The sequence below is a fragment of the Podarcis erhardii genome, assembly GCF_964252035.2.
Source record: "Podarcis erhardii genome assembly, chromosome: 4".
NCBI classification, from domain to species: Eukaryota; Metazoa; Chordata; class Lepidosauria; order Squamata; family Lacertidae; genus Podarcis; species Podarcis erhardii.
The window spans coordinates 7,341,250-7,350,110 of NC_138508.1; the positions used below are offsets into that span (position 1 = coordinate 7,341,250).

General features: G+C 46.2%; 1 protein-coding gene across 4 annotated transcripts in view; it reads left to right on the forward strand.

The window, feature by feature from the left end:
- The window catches only part of LOC309340924 (maestro heat-like repeat-containing protein family member 7), a 66,031-nt gene extending 61,158 nt beyond the window's left edge, over positions 1-4,873 (forward strand). For all 4 annotated transcript variants that reach the window (XM_081860163.1, XM_081860162.1, XM_081860164.1 and 1 more), the window contains 2 exons: positions 989-1,542; positions 4,592-4,873. In XM_081860163.1, coding sequence (XP_081716289.1) covers positions 989-1,263 — 275 coding nt within the window. In that variant the 3' untranslated portion in view covers positions 1,264-1,542; positions 4,592-4,873. The remainder of the gene's footprint in view (positions 1-988; positions 1,543-4,591) is intronic.
- The last annotated feature ends 3,988 nt before the right edge of the window (positions 4,874-8,861 follow it).

Consider the following 8,861-nt stretch of genomic DNA (forward strand, 5'->3'; position numbering starts at 1 on the left):
AGTTAGGCTTAAGGATAGGGGTAGGTTTGTGTCAAGGTTAGGATTATGGTTAGGGTTGGGGTTAACAGTAGGGGTTAGGGTTAGGGTTAGAGTTATAGTTGGGGATAGGTTTAGTCTTAGGTTTATGTCAGGGTTAGGATTAGGGTTGGGTTAGGGTTACGGTTAACAGTAGGGGTAAGTTTAGGGGTTAGGGTTAGAGGGTTACGGTTAAGGTTAGAGTTATGGTTGAGGTTGGGGTTGGGTTAGGGTTAGAATTAGGTTTGTGTCAGGGTTAGGGTTGGGTTAGAGTTAGGGTTAACAGTAGGGGTTAGGGTTAGGGTTAGGGTTAGAGTTAGAGTTATGGTTGGGGTTAGGTTTATGTCAGGGTTAGGATTAGGGTTGGGTTAGAGTTAGGGTTAACTGTAGGGGTTAGGGTTAGGGTTGGGGTTAGGTTTAAGTTTAGGGTTAGGGTTTCGGTTTGTGTCAGGGTTAGGGTAAAGGCCTGGGTTTGGGGTTCGCATTCTCAAATCTTATAAAAATGAAGCAAAACCAATGGCAATTTATGTTGGCTATTTGCAGATTAGTTGCGCTGCAGAGCACTTGCTGGGGCACACATTACAAGGAATGCAAAATAACTTTAGCTAGGTTTTAATAACAAAAACTCCTTTTACTTTAATTATAATATATCAATAAGCACAACCCATCCACCAACCGAACCACCAGGGTACTGAGAGATCTACGTGCTGCTCTTTATATACTATACCCAACAGCTTAATTAACATAGCTTAACAGCACCTGCTGTACTGTTTCACAGCTGTAAAACTAGGTCATATTATTTGCTCTGGCCCTTAAAGAAATACACAACTTGTGGAACAATAATGAACCTTCAAATTTAAAGAGACCATTCAACAATTTAAACCAGGCAGCCATGGGCTTTATCTCCCCGGGTTCATTCCATTTCTGCCTTTGTCCAAAGTGTGTCCTCCTGCCTTTCTCTCCCTTGCTCCAGCGCTCTCCAAACTGCGGCAGGATCACGACCCCTCCGTCCGCCTGACGGCCTTGCAAGCCACCCGGATGGTGCAGGAAGCCTGTGGTGTCTCGGCTGCCGTCTCGCCCCGATTTTCTGGCTCGGAGGGCGAAGACAGCCTCTCCTCTGACCGGGGCCACTGGGACACGCCGGATCCTGCCCTGACGCACCGGTGGAACCCAGCTTCCCCCACCTCCCACCGGTTGGTGCCCAGCGCTGCCCGGAAGAGAGGTTTCGGGCCAACCCGGCAGGCCTGATTCCACCCACCAAGATGCCCCTGCGCTCCCTTGGGAGGCGCTCGACGTAAGCTCAGGAGACCTGCACACAATTCCCAGTCGAAAAGGCACCGGAGCCACAGATGATGGGAGAGGACCGGAAAGGAAGGAGAAGGAGAAAGGAGGCGGCGGGAGAAGGATGCTCAGCGTGCCTGGATTCGGCCAGCGTCCACAGCAGGACAGGAACAGGGAACGTTCTGTGGTGCGAACCATCAAGACTTCCTCTTGCATTCCTCCATAGAACCAGGATGGCCTTGCACGGTGAGTGCCCATTAAGGGGAGGAAAGAGTGAAATGGGGCCAGGTATTGAGATCCCATTTATTTTCATTCCCTTTGCACTGTTGTGAGATCTACAGGTATAGGGTGATATACAAATTTAATAAACAGATAAAAGGTTATGATGATGAGAGTACCGCCCACTTTGAGAACCATTGGCCTAAACCAGCCTTCTCCAACCTGGGAATAATACCCTCTAACATTTCTCAGCCAGATGTGTGGAATATAAATATAAATATAAATATTATTATTATTATTATTATTATTATTCTGAATCCCAGTTGCTAGAAACCACAGAAGTGGAGAGAGTTGCTCTGGTTGGCTGCCCAGAGTGGCTGGGGAGAGACAGCCAGATGGGCAGGCTATAATTTTTTTAAAATTATTATTATTGTTGTTATTGTTATTCAGGTAGGTAGCTGTGTTGGTCTGACGCAGTAGAAATATATTTTAAAAATGAAGAAGTGTGCATGCACACGAAAGCTCATACCAAAAACAAACTTAGTTGGTCTCTAAGGTGCTACTGGACATTTTAAAATATATTTTTAATATTTCTATTATTATTATTATTATTATTATTATTATTATTATTATTATTATTATTCCCACCTATATAAAAACATAATGAAACAATAAACTTTTTTTAAAAAACTTCCCTAGACAGGGCTGCCTTCAGATGTCTTCTAAAGGTTGTCTAGTTACGGTACTTATCTCCTTGGCTCAAGAGTCACATAGCTCCAAACCCTCCAACACTCCTTCCTAAGGAAAAGCAGGACATTTCAGGATCAAATCAGAAATCTGGAATACAACTCCCATCATCCGTCGCACCATTGGCCGACAAGGGCGCCATGTTGGCCACTTCTGAGATAGACGTTTGGTCCGGCCCACCTGGGCTCTCTTTACACTGTGTTTACTCCTCCTTGAGGACTGGGAGCTTGGGCCCCAAGCCCAAGGAGCCTGTTTCCATGCTCAACACTTACAAGAACACAGTGCCCTCGGCCGTAATGGCCAGGACTGATGGGAGTTGTAGTCCAAAACACCTGGAAGTCGCAGAGTTAAGGAAGCCTGTTCTCCGCTAGAATATTAGCTAGCTTTTTTTAAAAAAATGCAGAGCTGCCCTCTTGTGGCAAATGTGGAAATCAGCCTTACCTGGGAGATGCCAGGGATTGAATCTGACACCTTCTGCAGGTGAAGCAGAGGAACCTTTGCCCCTCCAGATCTTGCTGAACTACAACTCCCATCATCCCTGACCACTGCCCATGGGTTGTTGGGAATTGCAGTTCAGTGCCGCCTGGAAGGTTGCAAGTTCCCTCCCCCCCCCTTTCAGATATTTGAAGATGGCTCTCCTATCTTCTCGCAGTCTCCTCTTTCGCAGGCTAAACACACCCAATTCATAGAATCATAGAATCATAGAATCCTAGAGTTGGAAGAGACCACAAGGGCCATCGAGTCCAACCCCCTGCCAAGCAGGAAACACCATCAGAGCACTCCTGACATATGGTTGTCAAGCCTCTGCTTAAAGACCTCCAAAGAAGGAGACTCCACCACACTCCTTGGCAGCAAATTCCACTGTCAAACAGCTCTTACTGTCAGGAAGTTCTTCCTAAGGTTTAGGTGGAATCTTTTTTCTTGTAGTTTGGAACCATTGCTCCGTGTCTGCTTCTCTGGAGCAGCAGAAAACAACCTTTCTCCCTCCTCTATGTGACATCCTTTTATATATTTGAACATGGCTATCATATCACCCCTTAACCTCCTCTTCTCCAGGCTAAACATGCCCAGCTCCCTTAGCCGTTCCTCATAAGGCATCATTTCCAGGCCTTTGACCATTTTGGTTGCCCTCCTCTGGACACGTTCCAGCTTGTCAACATCCTTCTTAAATTGCGGTGCCCAGAACTGACACAGTATTCCAGGCAGGGACATCTTACCCATAGTTCTGGAGGGTGCCAGGGAAAAGGCAGAGGCTGGACACAGCCCCTCCCAGCACCAGTTCGCTGCCCTTGCCTGCCTCTGCCATGCCGCCCGTGCCACACCTGGAGCCTCCGTCTGCCATGGCCACCACGGCGCAAAGTGGCCAGCTGAGCTGGGAGGTGCTGCCCGCCTCCTCCAGCCCCGCGGGCAGTGCCATCCTCCCTCTGGGAAATGGGGGGGGGGGGCTTTGCACCATGGTGCCAGATATGCTTAAGATGTCAGAATAGAGGGGGTGGGTCTGTGGTCTAAACCACAGAGCCTAGGACTTGCCAATCAGAAGGTCGCCGGTTCGAATCCCCACGACGGGGTGAGCTCCCGTTGCTCGGTCCCTGCTCCTGACCAACCTAGCAGTTCGAAAGCACGTCAAAGTGCAAGTAGATAAATAGGTACCGCTCCGGCGGGAAGGTAAACGGCGTTTCCGTTCGCTGCTCTGGTTCGCCAGAAGCGGCTTAGTCCTGCTGGCCACATGACCTGGTAAAACTCTCTGCGGACAAATGCTGGCTCCCTCGGCCTGTAAAGCGAGATGAGCGCCGCAACCCCAGAGTCATCCGCAACTGGACCTAATGGTCAGGGGTCCCTTTACATGTATGACTTCCCGTGATCTGGACACTTGACTTCTGTTGATGCAGCTTAGAATAGCATTAGCTTTGTTTGTTGCTGCATCTCACAGCCAAGCCAGTTGTCCACCTTCCCTGTTAAGTGGTACCTCGGGTTAAGAACTTAATTTGTTCCGGAGGTCCGTTCTTATCATGAAACTGTTCTTAACCTGAAGCACCACTTTAGCTAATGGAGCCTCCTGCTGCTGCTGCTGCTGCTGCTGTGCCGCCAGAGCACGATTTCTGTTCTCATCCTGAAGCAAAGTTCCTAACCCGAGGTACTATTTCTGGATTAGCAGAGTCTGTAACCTGAAGCGTCTGTAACCTGAAACGTATGTAACCCGAGTTACCACTTAATTCAGGCTCCCAAGACTTTCTGCTTCCTCCCCCGCCCCCTCTCCTGGCACAGATCAACAACCACAAGAGGGCGTTCTGTCCTTTCTTTCTTTCTTTCTCTCTCTCTCTCTCACCAGGAGCTTTCTGGCTGCAGGAGGACAGAGCCAGTGGTGGCTGCAGGAGAAGCCTCAGTCGAAGGATGCAGATGAGAAACCCAAAATATGGTGGATGCAAGCTGACAGTTCTTGCTTGCTGAAGAACCCTTACCGTAAGGGCCTTCACGCTGCTTGCAAAACGCAGCTTCCTGCATCAAGTTAGAATTTGCAAGCAATATATAGCAATGTTCTCATGTATATATATATTTATATGCACATATGCCTTGAGGACTTTAAACCAGTAAATTTGTGTTTTCTGATTTATTTTTTAAAGTTGGTTTGTGTTTCACAAAAGTGGAATAGATTTCTCTTTGTGTGTGTACCTAACTGACTCAGCTATGATTAAATGGGCATAAGATGTTGGATAGCTGACTGGGAACAGTTATGGACCACAGGTATGAAGTTCACGGCATGTAATGCCTTAAGAGAGAATATAATGAAAATGATCTACAGGTGGTACATGACACCAGTCAAGCTTGCAAAAATTTATCATTTGCCCGAAAATAAATGTTGGAAATGTAAAGGGACTGAAGGTACATTCTTTCACCTTTGGTGGACGTGCCCAAGGATTAAGATTTTCTGAGAGATGATCTATAATGAAATGAAAAAGGTATTTAAATATACCTTTCTGAAGAAACCAGAGGCCTTTCTCCTGGGCATGGTCGGCCAATTGGTGTCAAAGAAGGATAGAACTTTCTTTATGTATGCTACAACAGCAGCAAGAATACTTATTGCAAAGTACTGGAAGACACAAGATCTACCCACCCGGGAAGAATAGCAGATGAAGGTGATGGACTATATGGAACTGGCGGAAATGACTGGCAGAATCCGAGACCAGAGAGAAGAGTCGGTGGAGGAAGATTGGAAGAAATTTAAAGACTATCTACAGAAACATTGTAAAATTAATGAATGTTAGAAGGATGTCGGAATGAAGTTATGTGGTTTTAGCAGAAATGTTATAAGGGTTTAGGAAAAAATAGACTGTTAATTGGTGAAAGGAGGGAAAGTAAAGTTACATTATATTAAGATAAATTACAGAACAAAAATTAGAAAAGATGGAAAGTATTTGCTGAAATCGTTAACCAAACTAGAATACAAAAAAGGGAGGTGTGAGGAGGTCAAGGAAACAAGCAAATGAAAGATAAGTTATGGGAAGATTAGCTGTTTTTTTTTTCTTTTCTTTTTCTTTTCTTCCTTATTGTGATGTGTTGTTTTGTTTTTGTTCAATGTGGTGTTTTTACTTTTTTTTTGGTAACCTTTAATATATATATATATATATATATATATATATATATATATATATATATATATGACTCTTGGGACCTGTTTGTTGAAGTCTGTGTTCGCCTCCAGATTTGCCACTATCTTGCAGCATTATTATTATTATTATTATTATTATTATTATTATTATTATTTCAAGTGCATGCCAGAGATGTAGGCTTGTGCAATGAAAGTGGATTAAAGCGCTCTATTGTCCTAGTGAAGGGAGATGGGAAAGGTTTCTCTCAATATTCTCTGTACCTTGTACCTTGTACCTAAGAAGGGTTGCTCTCAATATTATCTGCAGTAAATTCCTGTGCTAATCCTGTGCTAATCCTACTTCTGCTATTGTGGTCAGACAGCTAGCAAGAAATTGCAGAAGTGGCTGTTTGCTAAATCTGTCTGGCAGGTCAAGAGTCCATTTCCTGCCTTGCTAGCTTGCAAGAAAATTGTAGCTGTTTGCAGATTTAATTAGGCCTGCTAAGGAGGCCGTTTCTGCCTTATGCTTAGTAATGCAAAGATAAGAAGGACACGTGTAAGCAGAAGGGGAAGGGGAAGTGCTTAGCCAGCAGAAAGACATGTATAATGTTTAGCCAGCAGTATAGATGTGTTTAGCAAGCAATATAGATGTGCCATATAAGGGAATAAGTTGAACATTTGCCAGCTGATTGAGGAAGTCTGGGGAAGGTATGGGAGGGGGGAGAGTGCTCAGAAAGTATAAGAAAGTTTGCTGAAGTGTCTTGCTACACAGCCAGTCTTTCAGGAGGTATCCTGCTGGTTGTCTCTGTGCACAGATTGCAATAAACTCTTTTCTCCAAAGAAGAATCTTTCCTGGTGCTTTTTGCTCTCTCCGGCACTGGGGACGCGGGCAAACGATTCCCTGGCAGGACAAGGTTCAGGCTACACTAGTGCAAGAAATCCTCTTTTTTTATTTAAAAAATAGATTTTATCCGGTTGAGGAAGTACACTAGGGAAAAGTGTGGGATTAATGGGGAAACGTATACAAGCAAATTGGGGTGAATTGTAGGATGGAGTATCATCCATTTAGGGTCATCTAATCAGAGCCCCTTGCAATCACATGTGCTGCGTGTGATTTCTCTAAAAGCTTTGGTGTCCTCGTAGGCTTAGGAGTTCTTGCTGGCCTTGTCCTTGGAAGGGCCATGTTCAAATTCCAAAGCTGCATAGGTTTTCGTTTTAAAAATCCATAGGATCAAGTTAAATATGGCAGCCTTATATATATGGGTGTGGGGTGCCTGCTATCACATTGGAGACATCCCTGAGCCTACAGGAAGCAGGGACAAACCAGTCTGGTCAGCCTTTATCCAAACTGGTAGCTTCTAGGCCATGAGTAGGCAAACTAAGGCCCGGGGCCAGGATCCGGCCCAATCGCCTTCTAAATCCGGCCCGCGGACGGTCCGGGAATCAGTGTGTTTTTACATGAGTAGAATGTGTGCTTTTATTTAAAAGGCATCTCTGGGTTATTTGTGGGGCATAGGAATTTGTTCATATTTTTTTCAAAATATAGTCCGGACCCTCACAAGCTCTGAGGGACAGTGGACCAGCCCCCTGCTGAAAAAGTTTGCTGACCCCTGTTCTAGGCATTTTGGACTAAAACTCCCGGCAGTGCCAGCTTCACAGAAATCTCCCGTTCTGAACAGGGACTTGCCTCAAATCCAAACCTGGCATCACAGCCAACGCAAGGCAGGAAATGATCCTTGTTAATGTATACACCCAATATTTAGTTTTAAGTCTCTATCTTAACTTTCTGCCAAGCTTAGCCCACCTTCCAGGGTTGTTGGTTTTTTTGGAAAACGGGACGAACCAGAGGCTGCCGCCCATGTTTAAATCTCAGCGCGATATAGGAAAGAAAAACAAATCTATTAAGCATGCGTGTGGCTTCAGAGCGGATTTGGCAAGCTCACTGAGTAAACACATTTCACTGTGTGGCGGAGGGTGGGGAGGAGAAAGGACGACGTTCTCGGGCTGGGAAGAACGAATCCTTTATCCTATTGTGGGATTATATTGCCCCATAAAAACGATCTCTTTCTAGCGCTGCAGGAAGTGTTTGAAGACGTTATGAAACCACCAAGGAAGGGGAGAATTTGGGGGCGGGCAGTCCAAGAGGAAAGACAGATTTACCTGCTTCAGGGCTGATGCCCAATATCCTGTTGGCATAGAAGTTGTTTCTTATCAAGTCCGCTTTCAAGGGAAACAAAAGAAGAATTCATGGGGCTTGCCTTGACTGCCACTGAGGTGAATTTGCCTTGGCTGGTTCCCAGAACAGATAAATCAGGTCCCCTAAGCTAATTCACTAGATGCTTTGGATCCCTTCCAGTCGGGATTCAGGCCTCATCATGGGACTGAAACTGCCTTGGTCGCACTGGTCAATGATCTCCGAGTGGGCTAAGGACAAAGGTGAGAGCTGTTTCCTAGTTCTGCTGGATCTCTCAGCGGCATTTGATACCATCGACCATAACATCCTTCTGGACCGTCTTGAGGGGCTGGGAGCTGGGGGCACTGTCATACAGTGGTTCCGCTCCTTCCTCCTGGGCCGTGTTCAGAAAGTGGTGGGGGGGGGATGAGTGTTCAGACCCCTGGGCTCTCACTTGTGGGGTGCCTCAGGGTTCCGTCCTCTCCCCCATGCTTTTCAAAATCTACATGCAGCCACTGGGAGAGATCATCAGGAGGTTTGGGCTGGGTGTTCATCAGTATGCGGATGATACCCAACTCTACCTCTCAAATTGGAACCAGTGAAGGCAGTGAAGGTCCTGTGTGCGTGTCTGGAGGTGGTTGGAGGATGGATGGTGGCTAAGAGATTGAGGTTGAATCCTGACAAGACAGAAGTACTGTATTTGGGAGACAGGAGGCGGGTGGGTGTGGAGGATTCCCAGGTCCTGAATGGGGTAACTGTGCCCCTGAAGGACCAGGTGCGCAGCCTGGGAGTCATTTTGGACTCACAGCTGTCCATGGAGGCACAGGTCAGTTCTGTGTC